This window comes from Suncus etruscus, chromosome 10 (genome assembly GCF_024139225.1).
Source record: "Suncus etruscus isolate mSunEtr1 chromosome 10, mSunEtr1.pri.cur, whole genome shotgun sequence".
In the NCBI taxonomy this organism is placed as follows: domain Eukaryota; kingdom Metazoa; phylum Chordata; class Mammalia; order Eulipotyphla; family Soricidae; genus Suncus; species Suncus etruscus.
In genome coordinates, this window is record NC_064857.1 from 5,043,029 (window position 1) to 5,067,224 (window position 24,196).

The 24,196-nt window shown below is 41.1% G+C and overlaps 1 protein-coding gene and 1 non-coding gene across 2 annotated transcripts in view; both read right to left on the reverse strand.

The window, feature by feature from the left end:
• The window catches only part of TMEM67 (transmembrane protein 67), a 61,590-nt gene that overhangs the window by 25,107 nt on the left and 12,287 nt on the right, over positions 1–24,196 (reverse strand). The window contains exons 5-14 of the mRNA XM_049781935.1: positions 20,903–20,972; positions 20,741–20,815; positions 14,031–14,093; positions 7,833–7,990; positions 7,602–7,710; positions 6,345–6,431; positions 5,788–5,853; positions 4,440–4,596; positions 3,362–3,485; positions 1,589–1,694 (exon numbers count right to left, since the gene is read on the reverse strand). Coding sequence (XP_049637892.1) covers positions 1,589–1,694; positions 3,362–3,485; positions 4,440–4,596; positions 5,788–5,853; positions 6,345–6,431; positions 7,602–7,710; positions 7,833–7,990; positions 14,031–14,093; positions 20,741–20,815; positions 20,903–20,972 — 1,015 coding nt within the window. The remainder of the gene's footprint in view (positions 1–1,588; positions 1,695–3,361; positions 3,486–4,439; positions 4,597–5,787; positions 5,854–6,344; positions 6,432–7,601; positions 7,711–7,832; positions 7,991–14,030; positions 14,094–20,740; positions 20,816–20,902; positions 20,973–24,196) is intronic.
• Positions 20,428–20,612, reverse strand: LOC126021347 (U2 spliceosomal RNA). Its single transcript, XR_007499891.1, has one exon. It is a non-coding gene; the product is annotated as a U2 spliceosomal RNA (small nuclear RNA).

Here is a 24,196-nt window from a genome sequence, read left to right on the forward strand (position 1 = left end):
GCGCTGGAGGTAAGGTGTCTGCCTTGCAAGCGCTAGCCAAGGAAGGACCGCGGTTCGATCCCCCGGCCTCCCATATGGTCCCCCCAAGCCAGGGGCGATTTCTGAGCACATAGCCAGGAGTAACCCCTGGGCGTCAAATGGGTGTGGCCCAAAAACCCCAAAAAAAAAAAAAAAAGTTTGGGGCCGGGCGGTGGCGCTGGAGGTAAGGTGCCTGCCTTGCCTGCGCTAGCCTAGGACGGATCGCGGTTCGATCCCCCGGCGTTCCATATGGTCCCCTAAGAAGCCAGGAGCAACTTCTGAGCGCATAGCCAGGAGTAACCCCTGAGCGTCACAGGGTGTGGCCCAAAAACCAAAAAAAAAAAAAAAGTTCCATATGGGATGTCAGGAATTGAACCCAGGTCTGCCATGTGCAAGACAAACACCCTACGAATGTACTATTGCTCTGGCCCTCCTTTGAAGAATTATTAATGGTGCTTTAAAAGTTCTTTTGAGGACCAGAGTGATAGTAGGGTTCTTCAGGTTTTACTCTCTATCCTCTCATTCACCGCATTATCTTCCAAGCAGGAATGCTTTATCTGACTAAAAACCTAGAGAGGAATAACCAGCTTTGTCAGCTCCTTCTTTGTGGTAGTCTATACACAGTGTCTCTTCCATATACCAGTCCCCTCAGTCACAGAACTGTGGCTCTGGAATTAGTTTCATCAAGTTGGGAGAAGAGCAGAAAGCCCACCTGACTGACTGCAGGTCCTCACTGAACTCTCCACTTCACTTTCAGGCTATGGTTAGAAAATAAGGCTGAGGATGAGAATCTCTGCCTCCTGAAGTTTGCCATTATCAAATGGGCATGGCTAATGAAAAGAGAAACTGAGCAGAGTGTGGCACTTAGTTTACCAAGTTTACGAAGGCAGGGAGATAAAATCTTATTGTAAGTAAGAAGGACCAAGAAGACAGGAGAAAACACCGCATTTCTCATCAGACTTGAGGGTCCTTAACAAGGAATCCAGCTGCTGGTGGCATTATCTACTGAAAAAACCCAATTTTTACTTTCTTATACTTAAGATTTATTCAACTCAACTTCTTACTATTAGCAGCAAAATAGGACCAAGTCATGACTAAGAGCAGGATTTATTTAAAACTTGGAAAAGGCCTAACTAAGTTGGAACAATAGTACAGAGTGCCTTGCACTTGGCTAACCTGGGTTCAATATCCACCACCTACGGTCCATCAAGCACTGGCAAAAGCCCTTAACATTGTCAGATGTGACCCAAAAAACAAAGGGGGAGGGGGGAAACCACCAACAACAAAAATAATAGTCTCTAGGGGTCAGAATGATAGCACAGAGAATATATTGCCAGTTTTGCAGGCAGCCAACATGGATTCGATCTCTGTCGTCACATATGGAACTTCAAGCATCACCATGAGTAATTCCTGAATACAGCCTGACATAACCCCTGAGTATTGCCAAATGTGATTCACTTGCCCCCACCAAAAAGAAATAACCACAAACTAAAAGTCTCTTGATAATAATACAAATGGTATCAGCATTTTATTAACACATAGAGGGATATTGATTTAATAAGGAATTTACCTTCACAGACTGGCTTTTGGAATCTCTGATATCAATGTCACTGTATGCTATAGTAATTAAAGGAGGGTAGATGTTTCCAGTTTTTGTGTTAGGTACAAGGTGTATGCTGTTTAAGGGAAATACATTTCTAGTTATAAATATATCCATATCTTTAAACATATATTTAACTTCTCTGCTGTGAATTTACTCTGAAAGGTCTTGTTCTCAGAACCAGAAGGTAAAAGCTTAACCACAGAGTAGCAGAATGGCAACAATAAAAGCTATCGTAAGTGGTTAACATTAAAATTAAAATTAGGGCCGGCGAGGTGGCACTAGAGGTAAGATGTCTGCCTTGCAAGCGCTAGCCAAGGAAGGACCACGGTTCGATCCCAGGGTGTCCCATATGGTCTCCCCAAGCCAGGGGCAATTTCTGAACACTTAGCCAGGAGTAACCCCTGAGCATCAAATGGGTGTGGCCCGAAAAACCAAAAAAAAAAAAAGAAACCCAAAAAAACATTAAAAATAAAATTGAATTAAAATAAACTCTCTAGGACAAATTAAGACATTCCTCTTGCTCTTGGTCCTATTAAGTTTACGTAAAATCCTACAGTACTGTGAACTATTTTTAAAGTACAATAACATTCAAAGGTAAGTGCTATATGAACTTTAAAGAAAAGCAATTACTACTCCAATTTTCAAAAGAGAAAAAGGAACTCTTTGGTTTTTTCTTTTTTTTTTTTGGGGGGGGGGAGTCAAACCCGGCAGCGCTCAGGGGTTACTCCTGGCTCTATGCTCAGAAATCGCTCCTGGCAGGCTCAGGGGACCATATGGGACACTGGGATTCGAACCATTGACCTTCTACATAAAAGAAAACCGCCTTACCTCCATGCTATCTCTCCAGCCCCATAAGAAAAAGGAACTCTTAACAAAACAGTATCCGAGCTCTAGAACTGTTTATGGCACACACTGGGGTTTATTTTGCTCAATTCAACATAATAGCAGAGTGTATAAACTCAAAAGTAAAAATGGTAAGCACTGAGAGTTAGCTTTCACAAGGAAGGAATACTTCATTAGCCGATTGAAAAAAATGTTAAACATGTGGTTAGAATTTCAGCAAGATAGCTGACACAAGTGTCTGTACTGCCTACCTCAGAATAGTTTTCTAAAAGTCAAATGAAAAATTGTGAAAAATGCAATGCATAGCGAAACGCCAAGCTTACAGCATTGTGGTAGCTGGTGCTGGTTTTCAGTGGGATATTCCGAGAAGACATACATTATCAGTTAAGTGGAGTGGAAAAGTTAGTTAAGATCTGAGGGGTGAAAATGCACAGATCTAGTAAAGAATGAGAGACTGCACAACATAATCACAACTGTGATTGTTACAGTATGGTACGAATAAAGTTTTTTATTTAACTAAGACTACCCTAAAAGCAGCTACTAAAGGAGATGAAGACAGAGGAGAGCAACCAAATTGGGGTTACCTGCTAAGCTCTTTTTCACCCATTTTGGCCATATGTGTCTACCACCACCACCCTCCCTTCTACCTCCAACTCACTCTAATTCAGCAGGACTAGCAGGATGCCCTGAATGTGAATCCAAAACTCATGTGATTTGATATAATTATCTCTTGGCTCTAAATGTCTAACAACCTACTGAGATATCTAAAAAGATCTAGTGTTTTGTTCTGATTAAATTGTCTTTATTGTTTTCATTTAGTATCCAAGGGCACAAACTTTGGTTACACCATTTTCTCATATACTTCAAGTCTAACTTAGTAGTCAGAAGTCTGCTTACCTCACCGATATTTGGGTAGCAATTCGAATTACTCTTGGCTGACTTCCTAAGTCATTTTCTTTTCCACTTAGCGCATCCACCAAGAAAATGCGTCGAGTCAGAAGCCACTTGTCAGAGTTACTGTCTTTTATCATAAAAAGAGAAAAAAAAAACTACATTAAAAAGAAACTGCATTTGTTCCAGCTCGTCCCTTATGAATCTCAAAGACAGTACTGATTAAATTTAAAACAAAAAATATTAGTATTTCTGATTTAGATAAAGTCATTTCAAGAAATGCCACCACCATAAGACATTTCTAGTAATAATGCTTGAGTGTCTCTGGCTGGGTTTTTATCAGTTGGGAAGTATGCTCCCTGAAAATTCCTGAATAAGCAGAATTTTATAATATGGGAAACAAAATAAAACAAAATCCAAACCCCCTAAACTCTAATCTGTCCAAAAAATCAGCTCAAGGATAGTCTGAAGAATTACCCCAGTTTATAGTCTACTATGTTTCTCAGGATGCAAGTTCAGCAATAAATGTTTCTAAACATGGGGCTGGTAGATATAGTAGAGTAAGGTAGTTTGTCTTGCACAAGGCCATCCAGGGTTCAATCCCCAGCTCCAAGATAACAAACCATATGGTTCCCTTAGGAACATGAAAAGTGATCCTGAGGGCAGAGCCAGGCATAACCCATAAGTATTACCAGGTGTGGGGCCCAAAGCAAAAACAAAGTCTCTTTCTTTATTTATTTATTTATTTTGGTTTTTGGGTCACACCCAGCAGCGCTCAGGGGTTCTTCCAGGCTCTGTGCTAAGAAATCACTCCTGGCAGGCTTGAGGACTATATGGGGTGCTGGGATACAAACCACCATCAGTCTGCATGCAAGGCAAATGCCCTACCTCCATGCTATCTCTCCGACCCACAAAAAGTCTGACACATTTAGTAAGAAATTCAAATTACTATGCCAGCAATCTTATTCTTTACATTTTTTGGCATGTAGTTATATAGAGAAAATATATAAATGGAATGTGTGGTTTATAAAAGATCACAGTTAACTTATCTATGAGTTTCAGTTCTGAGAAAGGATGGTCTTACCTTTGTTCACAAACATTTTATGGTGCTGAAGATTTAGGTTTAACACGGGTATAGCCCAAATATAGCGGTGTTCATTTTCATCCGTATATTCAAAGTATACATCATAAAATATTGGAGTGGGAAAGTCGGCTAAGATCTTAGAGACTGGAATATCACACTGAAAAATAAAATTTTAAGTACAAGCATCCAAAATGAAAATTACAAATCAAAGAATCATGATTGTTGGGGCCGGAGCGATAGCATAGTGGTAAGGGAATTGCTTTGCACGTGGCCAACACAGACAGATCCCAGTTCAAATCCTGACAGGAATGACTTCTGAGCAGAGACAGTGACTTCTGAGCGTCGCTGGTGTGACACAGAAACCAAAATAAATAAATAAATAAATAAATAAATAAATAAATCATGATTTTTGTTTGTTTCATGGTATAAGAGATCAGACCGACAGCCTCTGACATGTGCTGCCACATACCTGGTTCCACTTGGCTTATCTGAAGTACCTGATTATTCCTGGTCTGCGCTCAGAAATCACACCTACCAATCATGGGTGCCACTTGGGATATAGGGATTTGAACCGCCATCTGTCCTGGATCGGCCGCTTGCAAGGCAAATGACCTACTGCTGTGCTATCTCTCTGACCCAAGGAGTAAGATTTAATTAATTTACTATTCTTTTTTTTTTAATTAGGAGAGTGGACTGTCAGATCATATCAGATAGTGCTCATGAGCTAAATTACTAATAGTGCAAGGGGCAACATGCAGTGCAAGGGTCAGCTGCATGGAAAGACAAAAGTCTTAATTCTAATATTATTTGTCCAGTCTGAAGGAGCAACATTTTTAATCAGACATAAATAATTATGTACTATTTTTACTATAAACATGCTCAAAGCATTATTTTTGACATATATCTAGAAGTCAATGACTGATTATAAAAATCAAATATCGGGGCCGGGCGGTGGCGCTGGAGGTAAGGTGCCTGCCTTACAAGCGCTAGCCAAGGAACGGACAGCGGTTCGATCCCCCGGCATCCCATATGGTTCCCCCAAGCCAGGGGCGATTTCTGAGCACATAGCCAGGAGTAACCCCTGAGCGTCAAACGGGTGTGGCCCAAAAAAAAAACCAAAAAAAAAAAAAAAAAAAAAAATCAAATATCATACAATGTTTAAGGTTCCAAAGATGACAATTTAATCTCTCCATGTTAATGAAGGTTTTCTAGGTCCAGATAATTAATATATATATTAATCTTTGAAATTATTATTATAATGAAAATTTTCAATATACAGAACATCAAGGTTATTGCTTGTGTGAAAAATGAATTTTAAAAATAAATGGTCAAAAGCAGTTTAACTTACAGTTTGTTGATAGGTTGTTCCAAACGAATATGCAGCGTTTAGTCTTGTCTCTGTGTCTGGACAAAGCTACAGCAAAAGAATATAACTGAAGAATATCTCTCACAAATGTTTTCTTTGCTAATAACCAAAGTTCTCAAGTCTCAGAACAAAATATAATTTACATAATACATAAGGTTAAGGGTATAAAAGTTTAAAGGAGCGTCTCTGTTATAAAATCATAACAAATTTCAGTTTAGGAGCCGAAGCGACAGCAAAGCAGGTAGGGCATTTGCCTCGTAGGTGGTTAGCCCAGATTTGATATCCAGCATTCCATATCATCCACCAAGTCTGCCAGGAGTTATTTCTGAATGCAGAGCCAGGAGTAAGGCCTAAAACCCACTGTTGTGACCCCATTCCAAAAACAAGAAAAATTCAATTGAGAGCATAGGAAAAATAACAGTAGCTTTCAAGCACTAATCTAGGTTTTCCTTATCTTGCCTCAGCAAAACTAAGGCAATTTAGCTAAAATTTAACTAAAAACTTAGCAAAACTAAGGTAATTTAGCTAAAACCAGTTACCTGTAAAATGCCTCCTTCTAAAGTCTGCCACTTTAGAAAATTTCCTCTGACATCATAAGAAGCAGCAACGAATGTCAGCTTTGTATTCTGATTAAAGAAAAAGAATATAAAAATGTCAGATACATTGAAAGCTATCCAAAAGTTCATAAAGAAACTTTCATTATGACTGACCCTTTTTCTCCAGAAATTAAACTATCTTTCCTTTGAAGCAACACTAATTTAAACAGCACTACACACCTAAAATAAGTGGACTGGCGTTTTTGCATAAAAATTATTACTTCAGAATTGAGATAGTATTCATGATATATCACCTCTTTTCAAATGCATTAAATAGGGAAATAGATTGGGAGACTTTGTGTAAGAAAATAATCTTTTTTTTTTCATTTTATATGGACAAAAGTTTGGAACTCCAATCAATCAATCAATCAATCAATCATTGAAAGCACTTCTTATACATACAGAGATACAGAAGCAAAGATATTGTTTTGCATTTGGTGAGAACTACCCTTTCCAAACCCTCCAGTACTACTTGCTGTCAAAAGCATATATTCAAGACTGTTAAACTCTATTATTTCCTTAAGAAGCTCATATTTAAGGCTGGAGCAACAGCACAGAAGAAGGGCATTTGGCTTGCATGCAGCCACCCAGGGTTCAATCCTCACTGACATCCCATATGGTCTCCTGAGCACTGCCAGGATTGATCCCTGAGTGCAGAGCCCTGAGCATTGCCAGGTGTGACACCCCCCAAATAAAAATAAAAATAAAAAAAGCTCATATTTAAGTTAGTGATCAAAATTTTCAAAAACCTAAAGCAGGGGGCTGGAGAGATAGTACAATCGGTAGGGCGCTTGCCTTGCAATCGGCTGACCTGGGTTTGATCTGCAGCATCCCATGTGGTGCTGGAGTGTGCCAGGAGTGATTCCTGACCCAGTGCCAGAAGTAACCCCTCAGCACCACCAGGTATAGCTCTAAAAAAAAAAAAAACTAAAGCAAAAATTACAACTAATTGATTGGAGCAATAGTATAGGGTTAGGAAGTTTGCCGTGCGTGCAACCAACCAAGTTTTGACCCCCAAATTCCATATGGTCCTCTGAGCACTGCCAGAAGTAACTTCTGAGTAGAAAGCCTGTGTAACCCTGAACACCACCACGTATGGTTCCAAAATAAAACAAAGACAAACAAATTATAACTAGTAACAATCATATTCCCTTTTTATACGTCAAAAAATGTGGTTAGCCAGTAATAATAGATTTATACCTGGTTCTCTCCTTTAAAACTGAAATTTGTAGGAAGAGAAGTAGTACTGAGTACTTGGGGAGCTAATCCTAGCAGGTCTCCATAGTACAGCCATGGAAGATTCTGTCTCCTATAAATAATTACAGTTGTTTAAGCAATAGAAAGACAATGTTTTTTTTCTTTTTAAATATGTGTAAATGTAACTGCACTGCATTTGGTAAAACGGTTATTCATCAATCAAAATAGCCTTACCAAAATGAAATGGAATGAACAGTGTGCAGTCCAGCCATATTTTCAAACACAAGCTGAAACAGTCGACAGGCATCAAAAATAGTAGAGTCGTAATAGAAATTCATATTCATCACACACATATTTCCGAGGGCCTGGCACGATGTTAGATTAGCGTGCAACTAGAAAAGAAAAATGGCAAAGAAACATGAGGTAATATTTAAATGCTTAGGCAAAAATAGATACAACACATATTCTTGGTTTTAATTTTAATCTATTCTACAAACATTTGGGGACATAATTTTGGTTCTTTACAAGAGAAAAGAACTTTCCAAAAAATGTACATTTTAACTCTGAATTTTAAGTGAAAACATAAAGACAAGGAACTAAGGAGCACTTCATGATATGGCATTTAAAAATAACTGAAGTAGGGGCCAGAGTGATAGCACAGCGGTAGGACAGACCTGGGTTTGATCCCCGGTGTCCCATATGGTCTCGCAAGCCAGGAGTGATTTCTGAGCGCATAGCCAGGAGTAACACCTGAGTGTCACCAGGTGTGGCCCCAAAACTACACTTTTACAGTTATTTTGTATTTGATCTAGTGGGCAAAGAGTTTTCAAATATTCCCCTGAGCCCCACCAGGATTGATTCCTGAATGTAGAGGCAGGAGTAAGCCCAGATCATGCTGAGTTAGACCCCAAACCAAAAATTAAAAAGACAGTACTGTAGTTCTGTTCTTTTTCTCTCTTTCCATATTCATTTTAGCAGTAAATTGTACTGGCTAAATCCAGAAGCTAGATACTTCTTTATGATAGTCCTGTGGCCATCGCCTATGATTGCACTCAGGTTACTAAAATCTCTTCTAATATCTGTCTTCCTCCCATCAAAGCCTGTCCTTTGCTTCAGAATTATCCCTTCAGGGCCTGAATGAAGATCAAAGGGAACGCCAGCCTCATAAGGATGAGTTTTTATATTCTGACCCCAGTATCAAACCCAACATACAAAAGGATCCTTCAAAAGTTTCAATACTCATCACCACTTATTATTAAGAAAATCCAAATCAAGACAACAATGAAATATCATCTTATAGCAGTGAAGATGGCACATATCAACAATTTTGGGAACAATTTATGCTGGCAAGGCTGTGGTGAGAAAGGAACTCTCATTACACTGCTGGTGGGAATGCAGACTGGTCCAATCCCTATGGAAAACAGTTTGGACTGGGGCCGGAGAAATAGCATGGAGTTAGGGCATTTGCCTTGCATGCAGAATGACAGTGGTTTGAATCCCGGCATCCCATAAGGTCCCCCGAGCCTGCTAGGAGCAATTTCTGAGTGTGGAGCCAGGAGGAACCCCTGAGCGCTGCTGGGTGTGACCCAAAAACAAAAAAAAAAAAAGAAAAAGAAAAGAAAACAGTTTAGAGAGTTCTCAGTAAACTCAAAATTAAGCTGCCATATGACTCAGCAATCTCACTTTGAATTAATAAACTTCATCCAAAAGGATCTATGCATACCGCTATTCACAGCAGCAGTCAGGCTAATAGATAAGAGTAGGAATCAACCTAAATAAATGTCCAACCACAGACAAGTAGATCGTGAAGATGTGGTGTATATACACACACAAATAGCTAAATAAATTATAAATTTGCTAAAATTTATAAGTTATAAATTATAAATATATATAAATGAACTAAATATATATATATATATAAACACAATGGAAAACTACTAGCTGTAAGGAATGATGCAATGATGTTATTATCTGCAACATAGATGAAACTGGAATATATTATGTTAAATAAGCCAGAAGGATAAATACAGAATGACAGCAAATGTATGTGGTGTTTAGAATAACTGTATGAAGAAATGCAATGGTTTAAATGGGAGTTGTCTCCAATACCCTTGGTCCCAGAGTATAGCAAAGAGAAAGAAAGAAATTGAGTGAAGGAGAAAAGCAAATATGTAAGGATGGGAGCTAGGAGCCAAGCAGTACATTGGTAGAGAAACGAAGGACAGAACTAAATATTAAAGCCAAAGTCAACAACAATGGAATCAAGAGACTCCAACAAACTAAACTTAAAATGGGGCCTGTTTTACTGGCAGGCTGCGGGGGCAGGGAGGGTGATATGGGATGCACTCAGGAAACACGGGTGGAGGGAAGCTGACACTATTGGTGGGATTGACCCTGACTTATTATATGTCTGAAACCCAACTATGAAGGATTTTAGAAATCACAATGGTTTTAATAAAATAATTTTTTGAAGTTTTAGGGCAGGAGCAGTTTTATAGTGAATAGAGCTCTTGGCTTATATGCAGTCAATCTGAATTTGATCCCTGGCAACTCAGAGCCCCACCAGGAGTGATTCCTTAGCACAGAAAAAGGAGTCAGTCAGGAGCACCGCTGAGGCTGAGTGTGGTCCAAAACTAAAAACATAAAGGGTCAGAGTGATAGCACAGCGGTAGGGCATTTGCCTTGCATGTGGCTGATCCAGGTTCCATCTCCAGCATCCCATATGGTCCCCTGAACCTGCCAGGTTTGATTTCTGAGCATAGAGCCAGTAGGAGAAACCCTTGAGCACTGCCAGGTGTGACAAAAATAAAAAAAACAAATCAATCAACAAAGCACAAAACTTAGCTTTATCGTATCGTATCTTGATAGGCTCCCAGCCTTCCCCTCTTCTGCCCCCGGCCTCCAGGCCTTCTTGGGTGGCAGTCCAGGCGGCCAGACAAGGTGGGTTTCGGGGGGTCCCAAGCTTTCCCCTCCCTTCCCTCAGCTCTAGGGTGGGAAGGGCACAGGGTGTAGGGCGAGCAGATCCTGGTTTCCGGCTCTCTCTCTCTCTCGATCCTCTCTTGAGCTGGAGGCTAGCTCTAGCTGGCATGGGGCTGGGGAGATCCCATGTGGAAGGCCTTCTCCCTAACTTGGGTGCGCTGAGAGCCTTGATAGGCCCCCAGCCTTCCCCTCTTCTGCCCCCGGCCTCCAGGCTTCTGGGGTGGCAGCCCAGGCGGCCAGACAAGGTGGGTATGGGGGTTCCCTCCTGGATGGGGTCCCAAGCTGTCCCGCCCTTCCCTCAGCACTAGGGTGGGAAGGACACAGGGTGTAGGGCGGCCAGATCCTGGCTTCCAGCTCTCGATCCTCTCTTGAGCTGGAAACTAGCTCTAACCAGTATGGGGTTGGAGGAGACCCCATGTTTAAGGCCTTCTCCCTAACTTGGGTTTTGCGTTTCCAGAATGTCCATTTTGTATTCTGCCATTTCCCACACCCCTACAAAGCTCATTTTTACTCCTTAACTCTCCCCAAACATCACTAACCCACATTACTCTTTTTAACTTCAGTATTGCACAATCCTAATCACAGACTAAAGCCGTGCATTGTGTGTAACAACCCCAAACTGTTTCAAAAGACATAAAATGGGCACGTATTTCTTTAGAATATTTTGTGTTTTTTCTCTGACAACTATAAGTCTTTATAAATATTCTCTTATACAGTGATGATTCTAACCACTTTTTATCTTCTCTTTATGAGCTGTTCAACAAGGAATTTTGTTGAAAGAGTCCCCCAGTTTAATGCTTATGATTGAACCATGTCATGGGGATTGTTCGACTTGTTCTTATGGCCCCCCATATGCACTAATAATGCCACGTGGCATTGCTCCTTTTTTGCAGAGGCACATTAAAATGGGAAAATACTATACATACAAATAAGATCCTATCTAATAGAGATTGGAACACACAAATCTTGTAGTGCAAAGGGACCTTACACCCTGAACATTGACATAACGACCTGGCACAGGCCTCAGAAGAAAGGGCATTTTTCATTCACCCCTGAACCAGGGAAGCCATCCACAAAACATCCAGGTTTGTCTATAACATCACCTGAAAGCAATCCTCTACCACGGAAGACCCTACCACTGCTCAGACAGCGACCTGCTCAAAGAGACTTCCCTTAACACTGAGAAGACTTAACAATAATGACCTGCTTACAGGATAGGGCTTCCTGCATTGCCCTTTAATGGTGAGGTGAAATGAGAGGATGCTCCACATCCTAACTTCAATATAGGATATGCAGATTCCAGGATCTTTAATACAGAAACATGATACCAACAACAGAGACTGTGTGAAAAGTGTGTTGGCACTATGGACAATGTCTTGTATTGGACGATCTAACTTGCCTAGAACCTAGAGTTGGTCTTATGCCAGGAAACTTCAGGGGTAGGGTCTCGTTCTTTCCATGCCCCTCATATTTTGGTGGGCCTATGCAAACAACAATTGCCACTCTAACACCGTTTTTACTGTGCTCCTTTGACTCTAATCCTTAAAAAAAAAAAAAAAAACCACTTAAAAATTTGAGGTTAACTTAAGCTAATATGCATGTACATGGAAATGTAAAAAATACTATGCCTCTAACATTTAAGGAGTTACGTAAGTTTTATGGCTTTAGATTGCCTTGTGTGCTGTTAAGAAATATTATAATGTGTTACAATCTGGGAACTTGAGGAACAAAGTAATTGTACATGGATTCTGTTTTATTTGTCTTAATGTTCTTTGGCTGAAAGTTCAAAGTTAAGATATCAGCAAGGGGACTTCTTCTGAGAATTATGTTATGGGTGATTGTCCTTCCACTGTAACTTTACCTTGTCCTCTTTCTTTGCATCTTTGTTCTCATAATTAAAAATAAAAAATTAAAAAAAAAAGAATAGACTAAACTTGGGGCTGAAGAAATAGTACAGCATTAGGACGTTCGCCTTGCCTTGCATGCCACCAACCCAGGAGGGATTCTGTTCAATTCTTGGCATTCCACATGGTCCTCCAGCCTGCCAGGGGTGATTTCTAATTGCAGAGCCAGGAGACCGCTGAGTGCCACTGGGTGTGGCCCAAAATTCAATCAGTCAATCAATCAATTAAAAAATAAAGTTTAAAAATAAAATAGACTAAACTCTAGGTCCTCACCACAGCCACTTGCTTCATTCCTGAGCTCTCAGCCACTCCAAAGTCCTTCCTGCTTGTTAAGCATGACCAGGCCAGAGTCCTACTTTAATACTTCTGTACTTGTTACTGTCTGTTTACAAGGCTTATTCTCATTTTCTTCAAGCCTGTTCCAATATCTAACTTGTTCTGGTCACCCTATATGAAATAGATCTCCATTATCTTTATCTTGATCTAATAGCACCAAACATTTTTTAAAATTTTTTTAAATTTTTTTTTGTTTTGTTTTTTGGGCCACACCCAGCGGTGCTCAGGGGTTACTCCTGGCTGTCTGCTCAGAAATAGCTCCTGGCAGGCACGGGGGACCATATGGGACACCGGGATTCGAACCAACCACCTTTGGTCCTGGATCGGCTGCTTGCAAGGCAAACGCCACTGTGCTATCTCTCCGGGCCCACACCAAACATTTACTTAGAATATCATTCTAGGCAGGGATGCTACTAGGTGGCTTTAGCACTTGCCTGGTTTCTGTAAGGGCCCAGTCTAATACCTGGCACTGTAAAAAAAAAAAAAAAAAAAAAAAAGACAATAAAAACAAAAACAAAAACCTTTTGGCCAGGGAAATGCTGTCTATGGCAGAGATCCAGAGTACTGCTGGGAGCAATTCCCAAGCAGGTAACTGGAGTACCCCTGAGTACCACTGAATGTGGCCCAAAAAATGGGAAGCAGGAGGTAAAATTGCAAAAGAAATTATTTTTCTCTTTTCCTGAAATGTATAACCTGATTTGACAGAATCTGGCACAAATTACATAATCAGTAAACATTTATTACATGGTACTTTGAATGAATCAGTTTCTCTTAACAGTCAATTTCAACAAAATAAACTTGCACACATTTGATTTTTGCATAATTAAACCTAAATTGAATGACATTTTCTTTTCTTTTTTTTTTTTTTTTTTTTTTTTGGTTTTCGGGCCACACCCGTTTGACGCTCAGGGGTTACTCCTGGCTATGCACTCAGAAATAGCCCCTGGCTTGGGGGGACCATATGGGACGCCGGGGGATTGAACCTTGGTCCATCCTACACTAGCACTTGCAAGGCAGACACCTTACCTCTAGTGCCACCTTCCTGGCCACTGAATGACAATTTCTTTACTTAATGTCAGTGTATTAAAATTTTATTTTTCTTAGAGTATAATCAAGAACATTTGTTTACTTAGAGGAAAACACTATGACCTAAAAAAATTGCATGTAATTATTCAAGCAAAAATTAAGTTGTTTTCTAAAATTTTAGACTTACCCAACAAGCAGCTGCTGAAGATTGCAAATATTTCACAAACCATTCTGATATGAAAGACACACCCTGGAAACAAAAAGATGATTCAATTTTAAGTTCCTCATGCTGTTAAGAAGACATTAATAAACATATTACTGAGTAGGAAATGACTAACAATGACTAACAATATTTTCTCAATGTTATCAGAAAAGATTCTTATGAAAATAAAAGCCTATCAATTATAGCTACTACAAATAGGATGGTTAGACTCACACACACACACACACACACACAAAATACAAAGGAACAAAGTATGTCCATAATATTTCAATATGAAATTCCACTAATACCAAAAAAACCCCAAACACACACACAAAAAAAACCCAAAGTGGCAAAAAACAAAACATAGATCTTAACATGGTCAATATTTGCTGATAAGGATAACTATTCTGTTAAGTTGTAAGAAATTTAAAAGGTATTTGTAAAAATTTAAAAAAAAGGGGATGGTGGAGAGATAGCATTGAGGTAAGGTGTTTGCCTTGTGTGCGAAAGGATGGTGGTTCGAATCTCAGCATCCCATATGGTCCCCCAAGCCTGCCAGGAACGATTTCTGAGCTTAGAGCCAGGAGTAACCCCTGAGCGCTGCCGGGTGTGACCCAAAAACCAAAAAAAAAAAAAAAAAAAAAAAAAAAAGGGAGGGGGGGAATGGAGGAGGCTACCCCAGCATCACTGGGTATGAACTGGGAAGCACTCTGAGCATCACCAGGTTTGCCCATGGAAGCCTGAAGCATCATAGCGCTCAAAGCAGCAATGCATTTTGGGCTTTAGCATTAAATCACTGACGCAGGCATGACAGGCTGGAAAGCCTCTGAGTATCAATGAGAATCCAAAGGGAAAAAAAAAGATGCAAGTTAACTTTACTATAACTGGGAAAAAGCAAAAGAAACACAGTGTTCTACATACATGGGAAATCTTTCCTGCTTAGCATGCATAGTCCTAGGGTTGAAATGGATGCACTCTTTCGTCCAATTATAGAAAAGTAATTATGCTCCAACTTTATGTTCTCCAAGAAAACATCTGACCTGCCATGTTGTAAATGCATTTTTCCAATTAGAGTCACAATTGAGTTACTAGTTATTGTAGACTCGCTGGCAATTACAGCCTCACCGGAATTAATAAGCATGCCTCCAGGCATATCAGCTAATCTCATGGAACTGGTGACACTGAATTGGTTGTTTAAGAATTGACCATACGGGGAGTCAAGCAGGAGGAGGTTTGGCAGGCCCACGCCATGCCGGAGGCCTGCTTGGCCAGGCCTTGGGGGGGTGCGGGATTTGGGTAACCCCAGCACCCCTCTGCCAGCTTGCTCCAGATCTCCAGGGCTTCCCCGGGCCACACCCCTGGGCAAGCCGGTGAGTTGGGTCCCTTGGTGGAGCTTGAAGGACCCTAGGCCTTCCCCCACTATCCATGCGGCTCCTTAGGGAGGGTCTGGGTGGGGCTCTGAACTTCTGTTCTCCCAGCTTCTTGAAGGATCTCTCCTTCCTGGGAGCCGGGAGTCTAGCAGGAGGAGGTTTGGCAGGCCCACGCCATGCCGGAGGCCTGCTTGGCCAGGCCTAGGGGGGGTGCGGGATTTGGGTAACCCCAGCACCCCTCTGCCGCCTTGCTCCAGATCTCCAGGGCTTCCCCGGGCCACACCCCTGGGCAAGCCGGTGAGTTGGGTCCCTTGGTGGAGCTTGAAGGACCCTAGGCCTTCCCCCACTATCCATGCGGCTCCTTAGGGAGGGTCTGGGTGGGGCTCTGAACTTCTGTTCTCCCAGCTTCTTGAAGGATCTCTCCTTCCTGGGAGCCGGGAGTCTAGCAGGAGGAGGTTTGGCAGGCCCATGCCATGCCGGAGGCCTGCTTGGCCAGGCCTAGGGGGGGTGCGGGATTTGGGTAACCCCAGCACCCCTCTGCCGCCTTGCTCCAGATCTCCAGGGCTTCCCCGGGCCACACCCCTGGGCAAGCCGGTGAGTTGGGTCCCTTGGTGGAGCTTGAAGGACCCTAGGCCTTCCCCCACTATCCATGCGGCTCCTTAGGGAGGGTCTGGGTGGGGCTCTGAACTTCTGTTCTCCCAGCTTCTTGAAGGATCTCTCCTTCCTGGGAGCCGGGAGTCTAGCAGGAGGAGGTTTGGCTGGCACTGGTAATCTCTGTCCAGTCTACATTTTCAAAATCGCGCGGGGGCGATAGCACAAGAAACATTAATAGTACTCTCACAAGAAACATTAATAGTACTCACTATCATTGAATTATGTTTTTATGTATGCAGAATGTCCATTTTGTACTCTGCCCTTTTGCATACCCCTTCATAATTTCATATTTCTCTTTAACTTCTTTAACTCCTATCATCATTACTCCTTTTTTACCCTTTCTAACTTAAGTACTCTTGAGTCCTAATTCACAGACCAAAGTGGTGCCCTAGAGTTAACACCCACACAACTATTTTAAAAGGCATAAAAAGGACACATATCTTTTCAACATTTTATTGGTGTTTTCTTTGACGGCTATAACTTTTGCTAAATACTTTCTTATACAGTGATGATCCCCCCCCATTTTTTTTTTTATCTTCTCTTTGTGAACTGCTCAATATGGAATTTGGTGTGAAAGAATCCCTCAGTTTAATACTTATGTTTGAACCAAGTCATGGGTCTTGTTGGAAATGTTCGTATGCCCCCATATATCTGATAGCACCACGTGGCTTTATATCTTGTTTGCGTAGGCACACTGACATGGGAAAATACTATACATACCAATAAGTTCTTATCTAATACAAATGGGAACACACAAATCTTGTAGTACAATGAGACCTTACACCCTGAACATTGACATAAAGACCTGGCACAGGCCTCAGAAGAATGGGCATTCTCCATTTACCCCTTGATCTACAGAAGACATTTACAAAACATCCAAGGTTGTATATAACATCATCCGGAGGCATTCCTGTACCAGGGACGACCCTACAGCTGCTCTGACATCGATCTACTCAAAAGAGACATCCCTTAACACTGAGAAGACAACAAGAACAATGACCTGTTTACTGGACAGGGCTTGCTGTAGTGCCCCTTTATGGTGAGGTTTGTCTATAACATCACCTGGAAGCAATCCTCTACCACGGAAGACCCTACCACTGCTCAGACATCGTCCTGCTCAAAAGAGACTTCCCTTAACACTGAGAAGACTTAACAACAACAACAACCTGCTTATAGGACAGGGCTTCCTGCATTCCCCTTTCATGGTGAGGTGAAACGAGAAGGCACTCCTCATCATGACTTCAATGTAGGACATGCAGATTCCAGAATCTTTAATACAGAAACATGAGACCAACAACGGAGACTGTGTGATAAGTGTGTTGGCGCTACGGACAATGTCTTGGAGCGAACGATAACTTTCCTGAGGCCTAGAGCTGGTCTTATGCCAGGAAACTTCAGGGGTAGGATCTCTTTGTATTTAGGCCAAGGCTATTCCTTTCCATGCCTCTCATATTTTGGTGGGCCTATGCAAACAACAATTGCCACTCTAACACCGTTTTTACTGTGCTCCTTTGACTCTAATCCTTAAAACACACCCACTTAAAATTTGAGGTTAACTTAAGCTAATATGCATGTACATGGAAATGTAAAAAACACTATGCCTCTAATGTTTAAGGAGTTACGTAAGTTTGATGGCTTTAGATTGCCTTGTGTGCTGTTAAGAAATATTATAATGTGCTACAATCTGGGGACTTGAGGGAAAAAGTAATTGCACGTGGATTCTGTTTTATTTATCTTAACTTTCTTTGGTGAAAATTCAAAGTTAAGATATCAGCAAGGGGACTTCTGATAATTATGTTATGGGTGATTGTCCTTCCACTGTAACTTTACCTTATCCTCTTTCTTTGCATCGTTTGTTCTCATAATTCATAATAAAAATATAAAAAAAATAAAAATAAAAAATAAAAAATATATTTAATAAAAAAAAAAAAGAATTGACCATACAGCAAAGTGCAGAGATAAAAATATCCATATTTTTTATTGTTGTTTTGCTTTGGGGCTCTCCCCAGCAGCGCTCAGGGCTTATTACAGGCACTGGACTTAGGGACCCCTTATAGTACAGTACCCTGAGTAGGGCACTTGCCTTGCACACTTAAGAGATGTTTATATATATTTAAGCATGTATGTATATGTTATTATATTTATGTTATATCATATAAATTTAAGCATGCAGGTATATACTTTCCCACTACTTCTCTTACAAGGGCATAACAAATGTTGATGATCTGAATGATTTAATACTGTCCTCCAGAGCTGCTCTGAGAAATAGCTGATTCCAAAGCTCAAGTGAGAAAAATGCATATGAAGTTGGAAAGCTTGCATTCCTTCTGTCATTTCAGATGGTCTTATATGTAAACCTGGATGAGACGGGCTCAGGATAGCTGCCTCACCTGGGGGTGGTTCCTGTACTCAATAAAAACAGTTCTGGCAGTCAGCTTGGTGGAGATACTAGTAAGAGAGTAGGAACTACCTAGAGATAACTAGAGTAAACTAGTAGCTACCTAGAGATCCTAGGTAGTTACTGCTGTTAACACTGAAACCTAGTTTTTGCTTCAACTTATTCAATGACTGTTTTAGCACCTGGATCCTCAAGTGCTGCAGGAATATTGGATAACAGCAATGTCATAACTAACTCTATTTTTTTTTGTTTTGGTTTTTGGGCCACACCCAGCAGTGCTCAGGGGTTACTCCTGGCTGTCTGCTCAGAAATAGCTCCTGGCAGGCATGGGGGACCATATGGGACACCGGGATTTGAACCAACCACCTTAGGTCCTGGATCAACTGCTTGCAAGGCAAACACCGTTGTGCTATCTCTCCGGGCCCATAACTAACTCTTAGTGGTCAGTTGACTCCATTTTTCTTGGATTCCAATTATCCACTCACTTCCCGTTTCACACCCCTAATCTTGCCATCGCCAGCATTTGCCACATATGCTTAAACTCTCGGCTCTAACTCCATCTTCTCTATAAAACAAGAAACCTGGTCAGACAAGAACAACCCTCATTTCTCTAGCAGCTACCACCTCACAGGCAGTGTGAGTGATATTTATTATTATGCTCAGCACTCTACAAATATTAAGTATGTGCAAGGATATAAAAGTAATGACTAGTAGGGGCTAGAAATATAGCATGGAGGAAGGGTGTTTGCCTTGCATGCAAAGGACAGTGGTTCAAATCCCGGCATCCCATATGGTCCCCCGAGCCTCCCAGGAGTGATTTCTAAGCACAGAGCCAGGAGGAACCCCAAGAGCTGCCTGATGGGACCAAAAAAAAAAAAAAAACCCAGCCTCAAATCTAGAGTCCCCAGTATTCTCAACTATATTATTATATCTTTACAGATTATACAAAGAACATTATCATCCTAAACATTCTATTTTTAGCCATATCCAATGATGTTCAGGGGTTACTTCTGACTCTTCTCTCACAAATTACTCCTGGAGGTTGGGACCATATGGGATGTCAAAGATTGAACCCAGGTGGGGTACATGCAAGGCAAACACCCTACTATCTCTTCAGTTCCAACGAGATACCACTGAATTGACCCAGGAACACAGATAGAGGCTGGGAACTCGGGAGTCTTCTTAGCATGGGAACAGACAGATTCTCTTTCTGCCTGAAGGGCCAGCAGCTTCCATCCACATCTGACACCCTGTGGTATAAAAACGGCCCAGTTCCACTTGTGAGGCATATCAAGCCACCATATTATTCTAGTTACAAAGCTCCTGAAGCACAAGGTCCTATATGTGGTCACACAACACCTCCAAATTTCACAGTAGTGAAGCCCAACAGAAGCACTGCAAGTTTGAACAGAAAAGCTGCACAAAAGACCGTCAAGTTCAATGAATGAAAACAATAATACAGAAGTCACAGCTAGTACCAGTCAGCTCAGTAAATCCTCAGACAATGACTTTAGTAACCCCATTTTGAGATATAAAAATGATCACAAATTGATTTTATTCATCTACCTTTTAATAATTACACTCACATACTTTGTTATAACAAGCAATATAGATTTATTTCACTTGTGACTGCTAAGATGGCAGACTTAAGTGGCAGGTGAGAACCTGGATACATACAGAGAAGTCTCACTAGTGGGGTGTTGAATGCCTGAAACAACTGTATTGTAAATAACTTTGTAAGTTATATCATCATAATAAAAAAAAATTTAAATGGGGGTCTGAGGAAATAGTACTGTAGGGTACTTGTACCTTGTACACAGCTGACCCAGGTTTAATCCCTTAGCACCCCATACAGTCCCCCACTCCTCTTCCAGGACTGACCTTTGAGCACAGAGCTATGAGGAAGCCGAGTCCTGCTGGGTGTGGCTCAAAAACAAAGCCTTTTTTTTTTGGGGGGGGGGGGTGCACCATTCCTGGAGGTACTGTAATACCATATTGATACATGGAGTGGATGGAGCAAGCTCCTATTCTGACTCCTACTCCAAATATTCATTTAATATATTGTCCTCAGATAGAGGATGTATCAGATATTAAACTTACTAGATACTACATTTGATCTTAGCCAAATGGCCGAGAAGCAATAACAAAGCATTTTTAAAAATAAAGTGATATAGACACATCTATCAGATTAGTTACTACAGATAGACCTACAAAAAGTTCTTTAATAGCAGAACAATAATAAGGAAAATAATAACCTAAAACATACTTACAAATTCCCCATAACGAACAGCAGAAATTCTACGCAGAGGAAACTGGCCCGTGTTGGAAATGCATAATCCCCCTGTCTTCACAAATAAGAAAAAATGAGTTTATCAAAAGCTATAAACATTTTCATTGTAAGATAGAATCTTTGTCAAGTTGATTCTCCTTACCAAAATGTTGGGCTCTGAACACGCACACGACCCAGTGGCATTGATAAATGTTGGTTCACATCGAACACACCTGTCAATGTAAAAAAGAAATATTTTTAAAATATTAATGAATTGTATTAGGCCTAGGTAAAAACATCAATTCAAAAATATTTATTGAGTTAAGCAACTATTAACATTTTTAAATCAGAGACAGTGACTTGCATTGTTCTTGTTTTGGTTTGGTTTGATTTATGGGTCACACCAACAGGGCTCAGAGGCTACTACTGATTCTTTTGTTGTTGTTGTTTTTGTTTCTTCTCTTTTTTTTTTGTTTGTGTCACACCCTGCAGCGCTCATGGGTTCCTTCTCGCTCTCCGCTCAGAAGTCACTCCTGGCAGGCTTGGGGGACCATATGGGATGCCAGGTTTCCGATCCAGGGTCTGTCCTGTGTTGGCTGCGTGGAAGGCAAACACCCTACTGCTGTGCTATTGCTCCGGCTGCTACTACTGGTTTTATGCTAAGGGGCTGCTTCAATCAAAGAATGCTCAAGAGACTATGTAAAGCCAATATTAAATCTGAGTCTCCCTTGTCCTCTCTCTCCAGCCCCTGAGTTGGACATTTTAATATTCCTCTTTGTATTATGAGGCAAGGTATAAATACATTTGCCCAACAAATACATTTAGGAAAGTATTCTTTGGAAATTATAGAATATTGATATGTAAAGATGCTTAAATCACCATCACCCACCAAAATTCAACCAACTCAGAATGAAATCCATTCTGTTTTTATAAGTTGTTACTTCAAATATATTCTCAATGTATCTAGTTACACAAGGCAAAAAGTTACTATAGTTGAAAACAGACATACATCAGGGCCAGAGTGGTGGTGCTAGAGGTAAGGTATCTGTCTTGCAAGCGCTAGCCTAAGACAGACCACTGTTCGATCCCCTGGCATCCCATATGGTTCCCCCAAGCCAGGAGTGATTTCTGAGAGCATAGCCAGGAATAGCCCCTGAGCGTCAATGGGTCCAGACATATATCTTTTCCTTAAAAGAACCTGTTACCAACTTTTTTTTTTTTTTAGGAAATTGTATTAAGAGGAAGAGAAAAGAAAATTCACCAAGACAAAGAGAGTTGGCAAGTTTCTCAGGAACATGAGAAAGTCTCATGAAATAAAAAAATTGGGAGCTAAGTCAAGATGGGGACAATTCCAGGGTGGAATGACTATAACCAAGACTTGTTTTGTTTTGGGTCTGCACTTCTTCTGGCCTGTTCAGGGGAATGCTGGAGGTCAAACCTGGATAAGCTATATGCAAGGCAAATGCCCTACCCACTATGATATCACATTTCTTTTGTGAATAATACAGGAGAAGAAAAAAGCACCTAATTGGGGAAGGGGGGGTCTCTGATGGGATTGCATGAAAATTCATTACTTGGAAGACAGAACAGGGACGCTAGGTGTCATTCTCCAAAATGGCCTGGGCAAGTCTTAAAAGGAGAGACTTGCCCAGAGCCCCCAACATACCAGGCAAACACACCAAGAAATCCTGGCATTCGGAGTGTTCTGAGCCCAGCCGACCCTCTGTAGTTTTTGGATGCCTAGGGAGGAATTTCTCACCCCCTCCCCCCAGGGCCATAGGACCCCTGAGCTGACCACTTAGTCCAGGGGAACAAGATTCCCCCCCCACCAGGCAGGTCTTCAGGGCCACGCCTGGTTAATCAGGCCCTGGGGGGAGGGGGTGAGAAATTCCTCCCTAGGCATCCAAAAACTACAGAGGCTCGGCTGGGCTCAGAACACTCCGAATACCAGGATTTCTTGGTGTGTTTGCCTGCTGTTTAACAAGGAATTTTGGTGGAAGAGTCCCCCAGTGTAATGCTTATGATTGAACCATGTCATGGGAATCATTGTCATTGTTCTTACGGCCCCCATATGCACCAATAACACCATGTGGCATTGCTTCTTATTTGCATAGGCACATTAAAATGGGAAAATACTATACATACAAATAAGATCCTATCTAATAGAGATTGGAACACACAAATCTTGTAGTGCAAAGGGACCTTACACCCTGAACAAAGGGCATAATCCATTCTCCCCTGAACCAGGAAAGCCATCCACGAAACATCCAGGCTGGTCTATAACATCACCTGGAAGCAATCCTCTACCACGGAAGACCTACACTGCTCAGACTTCGACCTGCTCAAAAGAGACTTCCCTTAACACTGAGAAGACTTAACAACAACAACGACCTGCTTACAGGACAGGGCTCCCTGCATTGCCCTTTGATTGTGAGGTGAAAGGAGAGGATGCTCCACATCCTGACTTCAATGTAAGATATGCAGATTCCAGGATCTTTAATACAGAAACATGATACCAACAACAGAGACTGTGTGAAAAATAAAAGTGTGTTGGCACTGCAGACAATGTATTGGATTGGACAATCTAGCTTGCCTGGAGCCTAGACTTGGTCTCGTGCCAGGAAACTTCAGGGGTCTGGTCTCTTTGTACTTAAGCCAAGGTTATTTCTTTCCATGTCCCTCATATTTTGGTGGGCCTATGCAAGCAACAATTGCCACTCTAACACCATTTTTACTGTGCTCCTTTGACTCTAATCCTTAAAAAGAACTCACTTAAAATTTGAGGTTAACTTAAGCTAATATGCATGTATATGGAAATGTAAGAAAATACTATGCCTGTAATGTTTAAGGAGTTACGTAAGTTTTATGGCTTTAGATTGCCTTGTGTACTGTTAAGAAATATTATAATGTGTTACAATCTGGGGACTTGAGGGACAAAGTAATTGTACATGGATTCTGTCTTATTTATCTTAATGTTCTTTGGCTGAAATTTCAAAGTTAAGATATCAGCAAGGGGACTTCTGAGAATTATGTTATGGGTGATTGTCCTTCCACTGTAACTTTACCTTGTCCTCTTTCTTTGCACCCTTGTTCTCATAATTAAAAATAAAAATTAAAAAAAAAAAAAAAAAGGAGAGACTTGGGGATCAGCCTAAGAGGCAGACTCCTGCCTGGTCAACTTGAGAGAAAAAAAGATCTAATTATAATAAGTATCCCCAGGAAAAGATGCCCAAGTATGTTTTTCTTTTCGGTTTTTGGGCCATAAGTGGTGGTACTCAAGGCTTACTCCTGGCTCTGCACTCAGAGATCATTCCTGGTAATGCGAAGGGGACCATATGAAATTTGGAGATTAAACTTATACTGGAAGTGTTCAAGGCAAGCGCTCACCTAGCTAAAAAAAAAAAGTACTAGAGAAACTAAAATAGGAATAATAGTCTGAATTAGAGACAAGGAGTGA